General features: G+C 37.8%; 1 protein-coding gene across 22 annotated transcripts in view; it reads left to right on the top strand.

Moving 5' to 3' along the window:
• The window catches only part of KIAA1328 (KIAA1328 ortholog), a 402,667-nt gene that overhangs the window by 336,786 nt on the left and 45,879 nt on the right, over positions 1-20,002 (top strand). For 16 of the 22 annotated variants that reach the window (XM_074022571.1, XM_074022560.1, XM_045378041.2 and 13 more), the window contains one exon: positions 6,281-6,389. The exons of the other annotated variants lie outside the window; for them this stretch is intronic. In XM_074022571.1, the coding sequence (XP_073878672.1) occupies positions 6,281-6,389 (109 nt within the window). The remainder of the gene's footprint in view (positions 1-6,280; positions 6,390-20,002) is intronic. 22 annotated transcript variants of the gene reach the window in all.

Here is a 20,002-nt window from a genome sequence, read left to right as displayed (position 1 = left end):
CACAGATTCTTCTCAGACTCTTCTGAAAAATGTAAGAGGAAGAAATACATCCTAATGAAACAGGAAAAGTTCACCTATCCCCCTCGCAGGGTTTGTAACGGGGGAGTGGCTCGCTTCTTCAGTGCCCTGCTGCTCAAACCTCTAGGGGAAGCATGCAGACGGGCAGGCTGTGGGGCTCCCACCCCACGGCAGCATCTGGAGGTGAATGTCTACAGCTCCTGAAGCGCCAGTGGGCTTATGCTGCTGTGTGCTCTTTTAGTTTTGCCGTCTATAGGTGGCTTGTGTTAACCAGCTCAATTAGACCCTTTACCTGTCACAAGGACAGAGGGCTTTCTGTTTCCCGGGTTCTTGCCTTAGTGTACGGGAAAAACTGGATCACATGTGGGCTTGGAGAATGAATGCAAGGTTTTATTTAGTGATAGGAGTAGCTCTCAGCAGATGGATGGGGAGTCAGAAGGGGGATGGAATGGGAAGGTAGTTTTACCCTGGAGTTGGGCTGCTTAGCGGCTGGACTCTCTTCCAGCCGCTCTGGCCAAATTCCCCTCGCTGTCTGCATCGTTCCACCAGTCAGTGGCCTGCGAGTGGTATCTGCCTGGTGCCTGTTGGTATGTTCTTACGCTCCTCTCGGCATCCAGCTGCTTGTGTGCTCTTCTGCCAGTGTGTTCCCCTTGACATCCACCAGCTTCTGTCCCTTCCCACTAGGGTCTTGGGGTTTTTATGGGCACAGGATGTGGGGGTGGCAGGCCAGGGTGGTCTTGGAAAATGCAACATTTGGGTGCCAAGCAGGAGTGCTTGTCCTCACCTTGGTCCATGGGCACAGGCCCAATGGTGGAACCCTCACCAGGGACCCTGCCCTTTTCCTCCCTGCACTTCCCTGCCCCCCTCCCTTAAGAGGCCAGCATTACCCTGATATCAAAGCCAGAGACAGATGTCACAAGAAAAGCAAACTATAGACCAGTATTCTTTATGAATATGGATTAAAATATAGTTAACAAAATACTAACAAGCCGAATACAGCTTATTAAAAGGATTATACATCATAACTAAGTGAGATTTAGCCCAGGAATACAAAGGCAGTTCAACATACAAAAATCAATGAACGTAATACACATTAATAGAATGAATAACCTCATGATCATCTCAGTTTACACAGAAAAAGCATTTGACAGTCCAACATTCTTTCATGATATCTGCCCAACTTTATAGGAAATTGTTGACTCTGCCATAGTAGGTCACCAAGGACAAGGAGAGGTATTGGAACAGTACACATGAAAAGTTGTTATAGGACACAACAGAAGTGTCACATACAATATCCACTGGCTTTCCACCTGACCACACTTAATTACAAGGAGGACTGGGGAATATAATCTAGCTGTGTACCTAGGAAGAAGGAAGGAGTACATTTTGGTGGGTAACTGACAGCATCTGCCACAACAGCATTCTTCATAATAGCCCCAAACCAGAAATACTCCAAATGTCCCTCAATAGCAGAATGGATAAAAAGTCACAAATGCATACAATGGAATAGTACTTAGCAAGTAAAACAATGAAACTGCAGTACATAAAAATTATCAGCATAGGTAAATTTTGCAGACAATTTAAGCAAAAGAAGTCTCAAAAATAATATATATAATACGTTTCTATTTTTATAAAGTTCAAAAGCAACAAAGCTAAATGACATATTTAACCAAACACATAAATGGTAGAACTATAAAGCATAGAAAGGAAATAATTATTAGAATAGTTGGGGTCCCTGGAGGCGAGAAGGAATTGTGACTGGGGATGGATATTGGTGATGTATCTGGGTGGCAGTGCTGCCAGGGCTTGCTTTCTTGAGCTGGGAATGGATTACACTGGTTTTGTTTAAACTGAGTAGATAATATGGCTCAGCTGTTTAAAAAATATAAAATAAAACAAAGGGCCCAGAAACAGAGTTTTCTTAAACATTGAGCTCTAAGAAAAAAAATTACCATGAAATATACCCAGTTATATCTAAATAGAACATGATCCATTATAATCAATTCCATCTGTGCATGTGAAAATATATGTGCGTGTTTATGTAAATACATTCACATATATTACATGTATATAAAATACACATTTATATATGAAATCAGTCAGCCTAGTAATATTCTTACCAGCATTTTTATTTTTTATTTATTTTTATTTATTTATTTATTTATTTTTGAGACAGAGTCTGGCACTGTCTCCTGGACTGGAGTGCAGTGGCATGATCTTGGCTCACTGCAACCTCTGCCTCCCAGGTTCAAGCGATTCTTCAGCCTCAGACTCCTGAGTAACTGGGATTACAGGTGCCTACCACTAGGCCCAGCTAATTTTTTGTGTTTTTAGTAGAGATAGGGTTTCACTATGTTGGCCAGGCTGATCTCAAACACCTGACCTCATGATTTACTCGCCATGGTCTCCCAAAGTGCTGGGATTACAGGCCTGAGCCACCGCACTCTGCCAGCATTTTTATTTTTTTTAAGCATATGTTATTATTTTGTGTGTGTGTGTCTGTGTTTGTGTGTGTGTGTGTTTAAATATACGGGAATATAGAGTTCCATGAATATGCATAACTGTAATTGTTGGTATACTTAATACTAAATAAAATTTATAAAGGGAACAAATACAATTAAAAGCTGATATATAGCTTTGTGGAAATGCAATAAGGAATAGAACTTAGAGAATTAAGGAAAAAGAACAGTTAAACTTGGTCTGTGCTTTACAGCAATCATTCTTATCCTTTTCAGGGTCCCATACCCTTTCAGAATTTGGTAAAAGATATGGTTTATTTCTTCAGAAAAATAAATGAGCACACGTATATACATTGTTGTGCTTACAATTATGAGGTATAATTCTTCAATTATAAAAGTCCCTGGACCATCTGTTAAAATTCCTTCTATAAATTGTCCCCAGGTATTCTGTGATAGTGACCAAAAAGATAACTTATATTCTGTCACTACCAAGCATTTCTTCTTCCCTTTCACCTCACTCACAAATCCCTTTCAGTTGTTTCTACCCCTATTTGTCCATCTTAATTTCCTCTTAATCACCCAGGATTCTACCCAGACAATTGTATTAGCAGTGAACTGCTTTGCCTGCCTTTGTTCTATCTATTCCACTCTATTCTAAATTCTGCCTCAAAATTAATCTCTCCAAAGACCAGTTTGGTTTTTTTTTTTTTTTTTTTTTTTTTTTTTGAGACAGAGTCTCGCTTAGTCGCCCAGGCTGGAGTGCAATGGCGCGATCTCGGCTCACTGCAAGCTCCGCCTCCCGGGTTCACGCCATTCTCCTGCCTCAGCCTCCCGAGTAGCTGGGACTACAGGCGCCCGCCGCCTCGCCCGGCTAATTTTTTGCATTTTTTTTAGTAGAGACGGGGTTTCACCGTGTTAGCCAGGATGGTCTCGATCTCCTGACCTCGTGATCCGCCCGCCTCGGCCTCTCAAAGTGCTGGGATTACAGGCGTGAGCCACTGCGCCCAGCCGGTTTTTTTTTTTTTTTTTTTTTTTTTTTTAATCATTGTTGTTACTGTTTTATTTTTGAGTCCCTCTAAAATAATGCTTACAAGTTTGCCATACAGAGCCAAACTGACCTTGATTACATTCAAAATCCAGCTTTGCTCTTACCAGCTGGGTGATATTGGACATGCTTCTTGACCTTTTTACAATTTCTACTTCCTTATCTATAAAATAAGGATAATAATATAATGTAAAGACTGTTATAAGGATTAATGAGATACTGCATTTAAAGTGATTAGCAGGGTACAAGGACATAGGGATGTTCAATAAATATTTCCTGACTAAATGAAATATTTAGCCTTTAGGTTTTCAATTTAATGCTTTTGCTAACGTAAGTCTCTGTCTCCCATTTCATACTTGTCATTGTTTCCTATCAAAGAATCCTACCTCCTGCATCAAATGTTCCCCCAAATCCTATAGCCAAATGTGAACTCTCCCATTTCTTAATTCCTCAGACTTTTCATAGTACTTATTACAGCAGCATAACATAATGGCCAAAGCTCTCGGTTCATCTTGGACATAGATACTAGCTCCATCACTTATAGCTCAGTGACCTTGGGCAGGTCACATAGGCTCTTTATTGCTTATTTTCCCTATCTGCAAATTTGTTATAAAGATATTATCACAAAAAGTTTTTATGAAAATAAAAAATAATTTCTAAAAAAGGTAAAACAATAGAGATAGAGAGGGGGGCTAGGACCAGACTAAGGCTGGGAGCAAGTATTACCTACAAATGGGCAAGAGGGAACCTTCTGAAGCAAGGAAATATTCTAAAACTGGATTTTAGAAAGAAATATGTAAGTACCATGCAAATTAAAAAAAAAAACTGGCTTGTAGCCATGCTTTCATAGCTATATAAAGTTACTATTTATCAAACTCTACAGTTAAAATGAGTAAATTTTATGATACTCAAATTATACCTCAATAAAACTTATATACACACTAAGCATATTGTATGTGTTAGCAGTTATTACCTTATACTGCCTTGTGTTATCTGTGGTTTTGGTTTTGTTTTTTTCTTGAGACAGTCTTGCTCTGTTGCCCAGGCTAGCGTGCAGTAGCATGACCATAGCTCACTGCAGCCTCAACCTCCTGGGCTCAAGGGATCCTCCTGCCTCAACCTCCTGAGTAGCTGGGACTAGGACTACAGGCACATGCCACCACACCTGGCTAATTTTATTTCATATAGAAACAGGATCTTGCTATGTTGCCCAGGCTGGTCTCCAACTCCTGGCCTGATCCTCCTGCCTTGGCCTCCCAAAGTGCTCGGATTACAGGTGTGAGTCACTGAGCCCATCCTCTGTGTCTCTTTATGTGATTGTCAAGAATGTCTTGTGTCCTTACTCTCATATCTTCCTTCCCCTCCCTATTAACTAAGCCTGAGCTTAATCCTGGCACTGGCCAGTATTAATATGTACTTGTTTAGGTTGAGGGTACCACAGATTTCTATATATAAAGAAGACTGAATTGTGCATTTAGAGGCTGGTCTTTTACATCTACACATAATAGATTAGTGGGACCCCATCTCTACAAAAATAAAAATAAAAAATTAGCCTGGCATGGTGGCACACATTTGTAGTCCCAGATACTCAAGAGGCTGAGGCAAGAGGATTACTTGGGCCCAGGAGGTCAAGGTTGCAGTGAGCTGTGATTGCAGCACTACACTCCAACCTAGTGATAGAGTGAGACCCTGTCTCAGTAAACAGACAAACAGAGTAGAGAATAGTTGACATAAAGAGTATAGGTTTTGAAGTCAAGGATAATGGTGATCATTTTGATGCTAACTGCTGTAGCCATAAGACTCTAGCCTTCTCTATGCCTGATGATTTCAGGTTGCATGCAACCTGTTGCCATTCCCAAAGTTAGCATACTGCACTCCTGGCATTTTAGGGTCTGGTATTCCCAGCACTCCAAAGTTTTGGTTATTTGAATACTCTCCCTTTTGTCAAAGAGTGGATCTTCCCAAATAACTTCATGCATCCCGGATAACAGTTTTCAAAGAACCAAAAGAAGAACTGTGAATGTGATTCTTATAGTCTTCCAAGATAAATATAGCGGTATTTTATGTTGTTTAGAAACTAATAATAACTGAAAAATAAAATAAAAATAATATTTCTGTCCATACCATCTTTTTATTTTGCACTGCAGAAGAGAAAAGTAATTACAAATAAAACATTGCTTGTTGGAAAGGAATTGAGGCCAAGTCAGGCAGTTCCTGGGAGGATAAACTATTGCTTAGGAACTTTCCCATGGCACTCGAATGAATACTACTTGAGCATATCTTCCAATTAAGACATGTGTTTTAGCCAATGTTGAGTTCTCTAAAAGAAACTTTCCAGAGTTATATATATCTTGAAAGTGTTTTAAAGAGGATCAATGTAATTTGGAGGGTTTAGAGGTACAAAGTGCTGGAATCTTTCTTATGAAAGTTAAAGGGAACAAAATAAAACATCCCACCTCTTTGGGTATTTTCACAGTAAATCAAGATCAGCAGGGGTTTGCTAGGCAATCAGGTTTAAAAACAAAATCTCTGGTTAGTCTGTCACTGCACAAATATATTTTCTTGAAGTACGTTATAGATTTCCCATGTTTACAAAACCGAAGAGAGTTTTTCATATGCCATTGTTACATTTCAGGGAAACAAGTGGCTTACCTTTGAAGCTTGGACATTCCTATAACGTCTTATATATTTACTGAGAATGAACTTTTCCATTTTCTTTTATCGAATGCCCAAATTATTTTCTTTATTGTTCATATAGGTACAATGACAGGAGTTAGAAAAGATGCGTCCACATCTCCTATGCCAACAGGAAGCCTAAAGGATTTTGTCACCACAGCCTCACCATCATTACAGCACACCACCTCCCGGTGAGCTTCAGAGATTCTTTAGTTTTTAATATTCTCCCTATGAGAGTATTTTTTGAAGTTTATTTGATAGGGAATGGAAAAATCTTGACAACTCTTAGTGATTCTTTCTCAAGAGAGATCCTTCTTTTGAAGCATCTAGATTTGGCCAGTTTGAACCATATGGAGTCCTTTTCTTTATACATTCTCTTTGTTAGTTGATCATGGTAATGGGAAGGGCTTCCATAGAAACCTAAATAAAGCTAAACATATCCTTCACCAGAAAGTCTCTTTAGCAGCAGGTCTTTTCCAGTTTATCACAGAGGAGTTATACACTTAGACTATAAGTTTAACTAGCTGAAATCATTGATATTGAACATGATAGTGGCTTTTGTACTAGTTAAAGGAATACCAACATTTACTTATACCAGACACATTTGAGGGGTTAAGCATTTGATCAGCCTTTTCTGGAGTCAGGGAAAGAAATGTATTATTTCAAATTTCTTATATCTAATAAACCAACTCCCACATTATGCAATTAAGGCTGAATATATAAACATCAATACCAAAAGGGCTTGGTTTATGTTTCCTCAGGGATATGATTGGTTTTAAGCACTTAAATTCATAGCAGCTTATCAAATGAATTGAATATAAATGTTAAGACTTAATTTGTAGTTAATTTAAAGTCCACTGGCTTTGCAAAGTAGAAATGCCCAAATTACAAGTCTCAAGCCTGATGATTTTAAAGATGTACTCTAAAATTTATTCTTTTGGTTTGAAGTAATTTCAAAAGGAAGAGAAAGATTATTTATTCCTCCTCTAAAAAGTTGTATTCCAGACCAGTGCCTATAGATATGCTGTTCCACAGAAGCTAAACCTAGGAAACAGTGTGTTCATCCTATTTTGGCTCTTTTTGTCATTCCTTTAATTCTGGAGCTGGAAATGTAAGCATCTTAAAGAACTTTTGAGAAATGACTCCAACACAAAAGATAATAACAGTAGCTGCCATCTATTAAGTATCTGCCATGTCCCCAGGACCTTGCCAAGCCCTTTATATGCATTGTCTGATTTAATCTTCACAACTTTATGAGGTGGTACTATTATCCCCATTTTTAGAATTAGGAAACTAAGTCTCAGAGACATTGAAAAACGGTCTAAGGTCACATAGCTAATAACGGGCAAAGCCAGCATTTCAGACTCCAAACCTTGTAATCTTAAATATTGTAATAGTTGAGAATGACAACCTCTCTATTTTGGAGGCCACACATAATCAAAAAGAGAATTTAACTAGTTTGCCACATCCTTTCACTGTTGCTGCTTTTTTTTTTTTTTTTTTTTTTTTTTTTTTTTTTTTTTTTTTTTTGAGATGGAGTCTCGCTCTGTTACCAGGCTGGAGTACAGTGGTGCAATCTCAGCTCACTGCAACCTCCACCTCCCGGGTTCAAGCAATTCTTCTGCCTCAGCCTCCCAAGTAGCTGGGACTACAGGTGCCCATCACCATGCCCGGCTAATTTTTTTTTTTTTTTTTTTTAAATAGGGACAGGGCTTCACCATGTTTGCCAGGATGGTCTCGATCTCTTGACCTCATGATCCACCCTCCTTGGGCTCCCAAAGTGCTGGGATTACAGGTGTGAGCCACCACGCCCGGCTGCTTTCTTTTATTTTTAACACTACTGTTTTTGGCATTCTGCCAAAGACCCACAGTAAGTTGTGACTCTGAAATGTTGATGGGGCTTCCTCTTTGGATCCCTTAACATTGTGGCTGAAAGCTTGTGCTCAGAGGGTCTCCATCCTAGCTCACCTTGAGGGATTTATTTGGAGGAATTAGAGGTAAAGAAGGAAGATTATCTGGATTTTCAATCTTAGTTAATTTTCCTGTTGTTAAAGATTAAAATGAGATCTTTAACACCACTTTAATATATTAATGTTTTTGATAGTTGCATTTCAGTTTAGAGGGAAGTATGAAAAAATGGAATACAATGTTTCCCCAGTAAGAGTTTTATAAAACATCCTCAGCACATACCTTTTGAATGGACCATATCAACATTGTAGAGTTTTACAAGCCCAGGTTAAAACTGCTGTGAAGAGTCATATTTACAGACTTTAAAAAAGTATTATCTATTTGTCCTTAATACTGCAGATCAGCTAAATATAGATTCTCAGAAACTTCCTAGGTAATGAGCATTTGGATTAATAAAACAATGTGTAGCACACCAGATTTTATGCTTGGAAATGCATGATGGCATCATGTAAGTCTCTTATACGAAGTACAGAGTTAAAAAAAAAAAAAAAATTAGTACTATGAAAATCAGTTACCAAGAAGGCATAGTGGTGACTTTCCAGATTTCAGAATCAGGATAATTTGAATTGTTTTTATTTCAAAGTGTAGAAAAGGCATTTTTTTAATAGACTACATATCAGTTACATGCAAACTCTTAATGTAAGAGAAGAGCCTATTGTTCTTTATCTCAACAAACCTTTGAAAGTACCAATGGGAACGAGAGTAAAAGCTCTTCCCCTGTCCACCTTAAATTCCAAGAATTTTCAAGACCTGCAAACAAGGATGGGGGTGAGACAGATGCCAGTGGGAGACAGGTTTTCCTTTGTTCTCTGAAAATACCTAGCAGAGTTCCATTTCATTCCATGTCCTGGTGAAAAAAACAGGTGTGGCAGAGTATCTTTCTCATTCACAGTGTTAGTTGTTAATTGTTCTCACTGCCGGCTGTCAATACTATGTAAAATTTTCATTCCCCATTCAAGATGGAAAAAGTTGTGCCTGAAAATGTTAACATTTGCATTTTTATTTGTTGATTTATTTAAAGGACAGCCTCTCCTACAGCAATCCATCACTTGGTGACACCCCAAATATGAATAATGTATTGTAGACTTGCAGTTACAATGTGTAATAAGTGCTAGAGACAGTAAAGGAATGTTAACTATGTTGCAAATGTAATATTTATTGACTCGTAAAGTTTATTGCTTTTAAGGTTCAATAATACTAACCATAAGACATTAATATCACTTATCCTGATTTTAGCTGGGCACCTTTGTATGTAGAAATATTCATCTATCTCATGCTAACAAAATAAATATGTAATTTACAGCATAAGCAAAGGGGGCGTTAGAGTTTTCTGTGCTGAAAGCTACAATGTTTCTTTCTCTCCATTTCACTTCTGGCTCTCCACACTGATCACACACTCCTAAGCTGCCTAAGAGAATAAGCACAGTGGTCATCTTGGCACAAGAGGGTGGTGAAGCTGAATTAAATGTACCATTCATTTCTGCTTGAATGGAACAAGCAATGCCCCACAGACCACTCCACCTGGAAAGAGGAGTGGAGGGGCTCTCTCCCTGTCATTCTGAACACCTCGGGGTAGGTGAGCCTTGGTTCTAAAAGAAAGTTAAATAAATACCTTTCCTAACAAATGAATGAGTCAGAGTTTACCAAGTCTACTTGATCCTTTAGTCTCCAGTGCGAAACCAGAGCTGGGTAAGTTACCATTTGCTCCTAAAATGAATGTGTTATGAGCACAGATATAACTGATAATTAACCATTTTGTGCCTTCCAGAATTAGGTGTGTCCATTGCCAACAATAAAGATCATACAGGAAATATCTAATACTCAAAGCAAAGAAGTAATGATAATTAGCAACCATCAGCTGTAATTGTCATCTACATTAAGATGCAGAATTATGTATTTCTTCGTTATAAATAGCCTTTCTAATTGTACTTGATGTATGCCAATTTAATCAAAAAGTATACTTGCAACAGGCAGAATTTGCATTAATGTAGCTTTGGATCTTCAGGTCTTTTATTTCAAATTTGACTGGGAAAGAAGGCCTATTACAGCTGTATATCCTTTATATGTTGGTCTCTTTTTCTATTCAGGCATGTAGATCTGATACATTTTATATTAAAATGAAGATAGTATCTTCTGAGATTGCTCAATGCAACAGAAATCTTGTCACCTTTAAAAATATTGGTCAACTTTGTGTTTTTCGGTCATATGGTAACACCGTGATTGTTGGACCCTGATAAACAGAGGCACACCAGGCCTACAGCAACAGGATTAGATTCTCAGTCCCTGAAGTAAAAAGTTACTAAGGTCACTTCTCTCTATTCTTCTATGACTTCTACAAACAGTTACCGCTGGTGCTCTCCCTGTGCCTTTGTGTGTCTGTGTGTAAGATGTGAAGAAAGAAAGGGAGATTTCACCAAATCATACCCAGCTAGTGAATTTTCAGAACTGGAACTGGAATTAGCCTATTTCTAGGATGTACTGTTCACTTTTTTAGCTATTTTTTTTTAAAAGATGAGTTTTTAATGACAACAGAAAAGTGTTAAAGGTTTTTGTTTTGTTTTACTTTGTTTTGTTCCTTTTTGAGTTACTGATGGGGAAACGTGTTGATTTTGTGAAGCTTCTTTTTTCTTGACAGGATTTGGGGAATGCTTGAGTACGTACTTTGAGGGACTTGATAAATTATTTGGGGGCTTTTAAAAAATAGTTTATTTTTATTGACACATCATAATTATACATATTTATGAGGTTCATTGTGGTGTTTCAATACAGGCATATATTGTGTAATGATCAAATCAGAGAATCTGGCACATCTGTCGCCTCATACATTTATCATTTCTTTATGGTGAAAACATTCAAACTCCTCTCTTCTAATTATTTTGAAATAGATTAGGTTAGTGCAAAAGTAATTGTGGTTTTTTACTATTAAATGTAATGGTAAAAACTGCAATTACTTTTGCATCAACCTAATGCAATGCAGTATTGTTAACCATAGTCACCCTTCTGCGTAATAGAACATTGCAACTTATTCCTCCTAACTGTAACTTTGTACCCAATGACCCCTCTCTCCCCGTGTCCTCACCTTCCACTCTTCCTAGCCTCTAGTAATCACTATCATACTCTCTACTTCCATGAGATCAACGTTTTTAGATCCTACATACAAGTGAGATTGCTTGTTGGAAAGCAATTGAGGCCAAGTCAACCAGTTCAATATTTGTTTCTTGTGCCTGGCTTATTTCAGTTAACATAAAATCCTTCAGGTTCATCTATGTTGCCACAAATGACAGGATTTCTTTCTTTTTTATGGCTGAATAGTAGTCACTGTGTATATATACCACATTTTCACTATCCATTCATCCATTTATGGACACTTAGGTTGATTCCATATCTTGGCTATTATAAGTGCTTCAGTAAACATGGAGTGCAGATATCTCTTTGACATACTTGTTTCATTTCCTTTGGATATATACCCAGCAGTGGGACGGTTGGATCATATAGTAGTTCTTTTTGTAATTTTTTGAGGAACATCCATTCTATTTTTCATAATGGCTGTACTAATTTACATTCCAACCCAATAGTATACAAGAGTTTTCTTTCTCCAATCCTTGCCAACACTTGTCTTGTCCTTTTGGTAACAGCCATTCTGACCGGAGTAAAGTGATATTTCATTGTGGTTTTGATTTGTATTTTCCTGATGATTATTGATTTTGAGAATTCTTTCATGTACCCAGTAGCCATTTTATGTTTTCCTTTGAGAAATGTCTATTCAGGTCTTTTACCTATTTTTTTACTCACTTTGTTTTCTTGCTATTGAGTTGTTTGAATTCCTTATATATTTTGCATAGTAACTCCTTATCAGATGGATAGTTTGCAAATATTTTCTCCCATTCTGCAGGTTGTCTCGTCACTCTGTTATTTGTGTCCTTTGCTGTGCAGAAGCTTTGATGTAATCCCACTTGTCTATTTTTGCTTTTGTTGCCTGTGCTTTTGAGGCTGTATCCAGGAAAGCATTTTCCTGACCAATGTCATGGAGCTTTTCCTTTTTGTTTTCTTCAAGTAGTTCCATAGTTTCAGGACTTACATTTAAGCCTTTATTCCATTTTGATTTGATTTTTTGTATCTGATGAGAGATAGGGGGTCTAGTTTCACTCTCTGCATGCCTGCGTGTGGATATCCAGTTTTCAAAGGACTGTCCTTTTTCCATTGTATGTTCTTCACACCTTTGTCAAATATCAGTTGGCTATAAGTACATAGATTTATTTCCATGTTATTATGTTAGTAGTTTAGTTTGAGTTTTTTTAAAAACTTTCCTTTGCTGTCAACCATATACTTAACGTGTTCTGAAAATTTTGCTGTAAGCTTATGCCTTGCTGAGCTTTCTATAGTACAGTTGCCTGTGCACAGCCATGCTCACAAGGCAGCTGTTTAAACACAGATGACTAGAAGGTGGCTTGTGTGATCTTTGGCCCACTGAGACTAAGAGCCAGGAACTAGGTTCAGAAGTATCTGAAACCTGGTACTCTACCAATCCCAGTCTGGAAGGAATCTTGTCTCTGTTGTGAATATAGTATTTATTTCTCTTTATTGTTATCTTAAGTAACTTAACATGAAAATCCAGTTGCTTCCAGCTCCAGATATGATGGCACAGCCTTTAAAGTACCAGAACAACTGATGGTGTTTTGTTCCTTTGCTGGGCCAGAAAGAGGATGTTCCTCTTCATTCTCTGTAGGTTATAAACGAAGGCTTTAGCCCAGTGAGCAGGTCAGACGCTATTTTGTTTCCCATATCACATTGCCAGTAACCATTCAAGCTGAAGAGAAGGGAAAATCATATAAATATGCTCTGCCTGATTGTAACAATGATCTATTTTATCTCAGCTACAGAATTCTGGATTGACAGCTGTGAGGGGATTCAAAAGCCACACACATGCGCGCACACATACACACACACACACACACACACACTCATTTTTATACTGGGAACAAAAATATAATACTGAAATTTATAATTGCCTGTTCACAATTCTTAGCATAGTACTTTAGCACTGGCAGAATGATTTTAGGTACATTATTTCATTTAAATTGCACCACAATCCTGTGAGGTAAGTAGTAATAGTATGCCATTTGACAATGAGGAGATAAGAACTAAAGGGACTGAGTAACTGACCAAGGTCACATAGTAGGAAGCAGAAAAGAAGACATGAATCTAGCTTTTCTAATCGCAAATTTCAGAGTTTTTTCATTCTTCCACAGTGGCTGAAACTTGGATTTGATTCTGAAGTGTAAGCACTGAGCTGATAAAATTCCAATTTGGGGTAGGAATCAGACAAACTTACTTTAACATTGAAATTATTTTGTTTGTATAACTTGATAGAAAGAAACTTAGTTACACAGAGAAGTGGAGGGGTTGTGGTTCGATTATGCATAGCAGCCAAATTGCAATATTTACTTGCATTTGTGTCCAGAATCCTAACAGTAACAAAACCATTTTTTTTTAATGAGTCTATCTTCTCACCTATACATTTACCTAAATGTTTTAAATACTCAGCCAGATTTTCTCATGTTCCTAGCAGAGGAAATGATCATGTGTTATCCTCCCAGCAGGAGAGAGGGATAAGCTAAACTAAGATCACAAACCTCTGCTGGGGTTTTCATAGTAGGTTTGAATAGCAGACCTTGCTGCGTGTATATAATAGAGCATATAAGTGATGACCCTATGTGATGATAGTGGCTATTATTCATTAAATGCCAGTTATATATCAGGTATTACATTGGGCATATACAGGTGTATCCATTTGTAATATATGTTCATACAAATTACATATTATTGTCAAGATTTTAATGACTGTTAAAGCTCAGCTTCAAAATATCAGATAGAATTTATTCTTATTTTTCCGAAATGACTTTTTAAAGTATGAGCTGTAAGGCTGAGAACCGTGATTTTAGCTTTCCTTGCCCTCAGAGTAACAGTGTATTCACTATACACAAAGTAACATTAACCATAACTTCTCTATTTTGAGTATCTTGTAAATAATAAAATTAAAACCAAATGAAATGATGCACATAAATTGATTATAGTAAAAAGGACTAATCTGGAAACTTCAGAAAATAATGTATTGAGCATGTAAAAGAAAATATGAAGCTATAAACTTGCCTGTCTACCATGTTTGACCAAGAGGATAAAAAGCCCAGCCATTCAAAAGGATTTTCATTTAGTTGGGTTGATAACTTGGAATTCCAGGCCACTGCTGTACCACCAAGAACAATAGAATGCATGGAAATTCTTAGGTGTTTGATGAAAAGATATTGCTTTTAGTTAAGTCATGATGTTGGGCTAATACTGTAATTCCCACTGTTAAAAGCCATTAATATAAGAATCCATTCCTCTTACACACAGTGGTTTATAGTGTGTAAGTTAGGAAAATAAAGACAAATAGGCTAGGTAGAAATAATAACGATGTAGCAAATTCCAAGAAGTGAATTCAGCTTGAAGGAGCTTGTCAAGACATTCTTACTATAGAAAGAATATATTGTACTTGGGAAAATGTACATTACAGCAGCTTATATTTGCTACTCATTCAGAATTCTACTCCTTGGCTTCAGGAAATCTTTCTAAAGACCTAAGTTCTGGGTGAGGAGGTTGTAATAGCTATTTTATTTTTCACACGATTTTTCAAATGTTCTACAACAATGTTATATTACTTCCATAAGTTTAGAAACAATGTTTAAAAAGAAGACAAAAGGAACACATTTATAGGAGACAAACACATTTCAAAATTTTACACTCAGTAGTTCCAAGTAGTTGCAAAAACCCTAAAGTTACTCTTGGCCCGTGTGACATAAATATCTTATTTCCTTTGTCAACCTAGCAATAGATGAGGATTATCCTTCCTTGTTGGGTCTTCTCCAGGGTACTGAACTCTGAAAACTGCTATGACTGGTGACATCTGTTCAGTATTGCCAGTTCCTGCTGTCATTTCACAGCTTTTAGCCTCATGAACTGCCATTTTAGAGTTGTTCATTTGGTCCAAGGTTATCAAATTCCCTTAATTTCAACTTTAAGAAATATTTTTTAATGGCTCTTCCTTAGGCACTTTAATGCTTTTGTAAGAATTATTTTATATGTTACCTAATGTAATCCTTACAATCACAAGAAAGTAAAGCTCCAAAAGACCATTACAGAACAATTAAAAGCCCAGGTGTAATAATTACAACTGTGTGATTTATAGGCTTAGGTTTGAATGCTAGCTATGCGGTTCTGAACAAATCATTTAATTTAAGCTATAAAATGGGAGTAATATCTCCCTCATAGGCATGTCATGATGGTTAAGCAGGATAGTTTACGTAAAGTGCGTAGCACAGACCTGGCGCATGACTGAGCGCTCCATAAATAGTAGTTGTCATTATAGAACTTCTCGCGGTCACTCAAGCAATTAGGAGAAGCTGGGATTCGGACCTTGCTCGTGTGATTCCAAACTGTGAGTGTATCCCCTAACAAAGAGTTAGGAATTCGGGTTAGGTTCATCTGAGAGCTGGGCAGTTTGATTGTATTTTTTATATTGACCTTGCAAACATGCCTGTTACTTTACCTCCATATGCCTAATTCCTTATGTGAAAATATGAATATTAATAGCTGTTTTATAAATTTGCTTGGAGGATTAAATTTGACTGTGTATGCAAAGCCTTTAACTTGATGCTTGTCCATATTGAGCACTCAGTGTTAGGTTTCTTCTGTGCTCTGGGAAACAAGACTTCTTTGGGCATCTAAAACAATACATGTGAGTGATACTGGCCCCTCTGCCAAATGCCTTGAGTGACAGCGCCTCTGCCAAAATGTGGCTTAGAAGCAAGCCACATGTTTATGAATGACCCTGCATTCAAAGGATTTTCCTTATGCAATGTTGGCAAATTTTCCATTGTTTTGAGACTTCCCCTCCATTTGTTTTTCTTCTAAATAGAGGAGGGTAGGAAGTAAGATTCTTGTCTAGATGATAGGGTTAAGATTTTGTGTGTGTGTGTTTTTAGGATATCTGTTTCTAGGGTCACTCAAGGACTGACCGAAGTTACTGATAATTGTTTTTGTCCTCATAGTTAGCCATTTCATAAGATTCTGAAAGGATTTAATTCCTTTCAGAGCAGTGATTCTAAAATCTGTCTGCACATTGGAATCACTAGGAATCTTTAAAAAATACCTAGTTCTAGGTTTCATCCCAGATTCATTGAATCAGAATTGCCCATAATGGGCTCCAGTGGTGTGTATTTTTGATTTTTCAAAAAGATTGATGCACTTTGTCTAAAGACACATATTTGGAAGCCCCTGCTCTGGAACTGCACATCTCCTTACTTCTTAACCCAAGCACACCAACATTCTCCCTTTCTTTTTTCTGTCCCCTACCCAAGCCCAGGGCATCTTCTTTCTATTAGCAATTTTTATTAGTCATCATTATCCTCCTCCCAAGGGATTATCAAAATATATCAATAAGCCTGCAGTGAAAAAACTAAGAAGCCCTTAAAGAACTTGACTTATCAATTTAAATTGTTGAAATTGGGGATTAATTACTAAGACATATTGTTGGTGTCAGTCTTCTCTACAAAAAACTTGTATGGACCCATCATCTGTAAGGGAACCCTCAGCAAGGTTTAAGAGAAAATTTCCTAAGGAAACATTCCTGATACTTTCTACCTGTCTTTCTCATCTGTGCTTCATCTTTCTCCATAGTACTTAATCACTTTCTAATATGCCATGTAATTTACTAGTGTGTTTTATTTATTGTTTGTCTCTCCCCCTTCCTCTCCTGCCCCACAAAGGATGTGGACTTCATGAGCACAAGTATTTTTTTCTATTATTTTCTATTCTTTTCATCCCTGCAATAGAGCAGAGCCTGGCTCATAATAGACATTAAATAAATATTTGTTGGCTGGATGAATTAGTGAATGGTCGCAAACAAAGTGAATGTTTCTTTTTAACTTACCAATCCATGACATTCCAGTAGACATCTATTTTGCTTTATGTCTTCACCATATCTCCAAAAAATCCATTGTTTCTGCCTACCTTATGCATCTAGTTGTACTTCTTTTATGTCCCGGAACTTCCTTGCATTTTCTCCTATTTTAAGGTTTTTCCATTTTGTAAGGATTAGAAAACATCTTGGCTTTCAGGGTATTTCCAGACAGGATAATAGCAGATTTCCGAGTGTGAGCAGTGTCAACATGTTGTTTGCATTGGGAGTTAATTGCATAGATAATGTTGATATCAACGAGGATATCAGATATGCTTTGCTTAGCCATTCCATTATCTTATGTTCAGCCATATCAGCGAGCTTTTCCTAAACCTTTGCTTTGGTCTGCAGCTAGTTTATTGTTTGCATTTTCTCAAGTTAAAATCCTTGCATGTTGACAGGCAGCAGAGCTTAGAGGAAAGGGCATTAGAGTTAAAGGCCGAAGATCTGGATTTATCCTGCCTCCACAGCTTGCTAGCAGCAAAACTTTGAAAAAGTCCCTTCACGTGGAACCTAAGTTTTCCAGGCTTCTGTCCTGTCTGTCTGAACCTTACCCTTTGTTTAGATATAAAAATCAACACAAAAATAGGTACATCTGTCTCTTGATTTCGGAGTAATTTACACATTTGGAGAATAAAGTATGAAGAAATGAACATTTCCAAAAATAATTAAGTAATTTATTTCAGAATAACATTGTTTAAACTTCCCATTAAAAATGTTTGGGTTGGCCAAGCGTGGTGGCTCACGCCTGTAATCCCAGCACTTTGGGAGGCCGAGACAGGAAGATCACAAGGTCAGGGGATCAAGACCATCTGGCTAACATGGTGAAACCCCGTCTCTACCAAAAATACAAAAAATTAGCTGGGCGTGGTGGTGGGCACCTGTAGTCCCAGCTACTTGGAAGGCTGAGGCAGGAGAATGGCGTGAACCCAGGAGGCGGAGCTTTCAGTAAGCGGAGATCGCGCCACTGCACTCCAGCCTGGGGGACAGAGTGAGACTCTGTCTCAAAAAAAAAAAAAAAAAAATTGGGTTTTGTGATGGTCAGTAGTTTAGAGACCCTGTGTCATTCACAGCATGTCATAGAGCAATTCCATGGGAAGCACTGCCCCGTTGACAAGGGACCCAGTACAATTTACGTGTCTTGAGATTATGCTCTGTGAACATACCGAAGGTTTACTTTTTAAATTTTAAACAAAATCATGTCTGGAAAACTTCAGATCTTACTATACGGAGGACACCAACCGAAAGACATAGAAAAAAGATAATACCCTTGAAGTTCAAATTGAAGTTTCAGTCACACTGAAAAACATGATCGTATATTAATATAGGCTACATGCTCTGCCTTGGGGAAGTAATGTTCAGAACTGTGCCTAATAGTATCAAGAATGCCACTGTGTAAATCAAAGACTATCAGCAAGACTACTTATAATGGAGAAGACATAGAATCAAGTAGTTAGTGCTAATTGGCTAATGTATCTTCAGCTCAGCTGGACATTTTTGTATACTCTGTTGATATATTTAAATATATAAACACATATATACCTATTGATATACACACACACACACACACACACACTACTTTTAATATGTTTGACATTTTCATCTTAATGGGCTATGCCTTCCCCCAAAAGAAAAGACAGTCTGTTTTTCTCCTTTGGCTTACTTTTTCTTTATTTCTTGTGGGGAAATTCATTTTAGCATTTTATATTGTCCGTAACTGTTTATGAGTTTAACCATAAAAATTATCGTTAAACAGTTATCCATGAAAGTTATTTGTTTAGTGGCGTTCTTGATACTATTAGTCACAATTCTGAACATTCTTTCCCCAAGGCAAAGCATGTAGCTGACATTAATATATGGTCACATTTTTCAGTGTGACTGATGACCTCAATTTGGGCTTCAAGGGTGTCATTTTTTTTTTTTTTTTTAAGACAGGTTCTTGCTCTGTCCCCCAGGCTGGAGTGCAGTGGCACAATCTCACTGCAACCTCTACCTCCCAGGTTCAAGGGATTCTCCTGCCTCAGCCTCCTGAGTAGCTGGTATTACAGGTGTGTACCACTATGCCCACCTAATTTTTGTCTTTGTAAGCGTAAAAGGAGGCTGAGTGCAGTAGCTCATGCCTGTAATCTCAACACTTTGGGAGGCCAAGGAGAGCGGATCACTTGAACTCAGGAGTTTGAGACCAGCCTGGGCAACATAGTGAGACCTTGTTGCTACTAAAAATTTATAAAATTAGCCAGGCATGCTGGCGTGCGCCTGTAGCCCCAGCTACTCAGGAAGCTGAGGTGGGAGGATCACTTGAGCCCAGGAGTTAGAGGTGCAGTGAGCCACGATCGCACCACTGCACTCCAGCCTGGGTGACAGAACGAAACACTATCTAAATAAATAAGCAAATAAATAAATAAATAGATAAAGGGAAATTCATGAACATTGTTATTTTCATTAGGCTTAAGATTTCTGGATCTATGTTCTCACCAAATCATCTTTACTATGCCTTTTTAGAGGATATAAATTAACTTTTTGGTGTACAAATCCTAATGAAAGAAAGAATAATTACCCATGAAAGAAAGATTTCAAGTTGGTTTCAAAGCTCAATAGCAATTGGCCAACACATTTTCTATTTGCTTATTAAGGCTTTCATTGATTTTCTTGTTGTCATGGGTACATACTGAAAAAAGTATGACTATTACTGAGATTAAAAGCCTATCATCAGCCAGGCACGATGGCTCACACCTGTAATCCCAGTACTTTGGGAGGCCAAGGTGGGCGGATCACCTGAGGCCAGGAATTTGAGACCGCTCTGGCCAACATGGCAAAACCCAGTCTCTACTAAATTAGCTG

This window comes from Macaca fascicularis, chromosome 18 (assembly GCF_037993035.2).
Source record: "Macaca fascicularis isolate 582-1 chromosome 18, T2T-MFA8v1.1".
Classification (NCBI taxonomy): Eukaryota; Metazoa; Chordata; class Mammalia; order Primates; family Cercopithecidae; genus Macaca; species Macaca fascicularis.
Note: the sequence above shows the minus strand (reverse complement) of the source record. Positions and strands in the feature narration are given on the sequence as shown.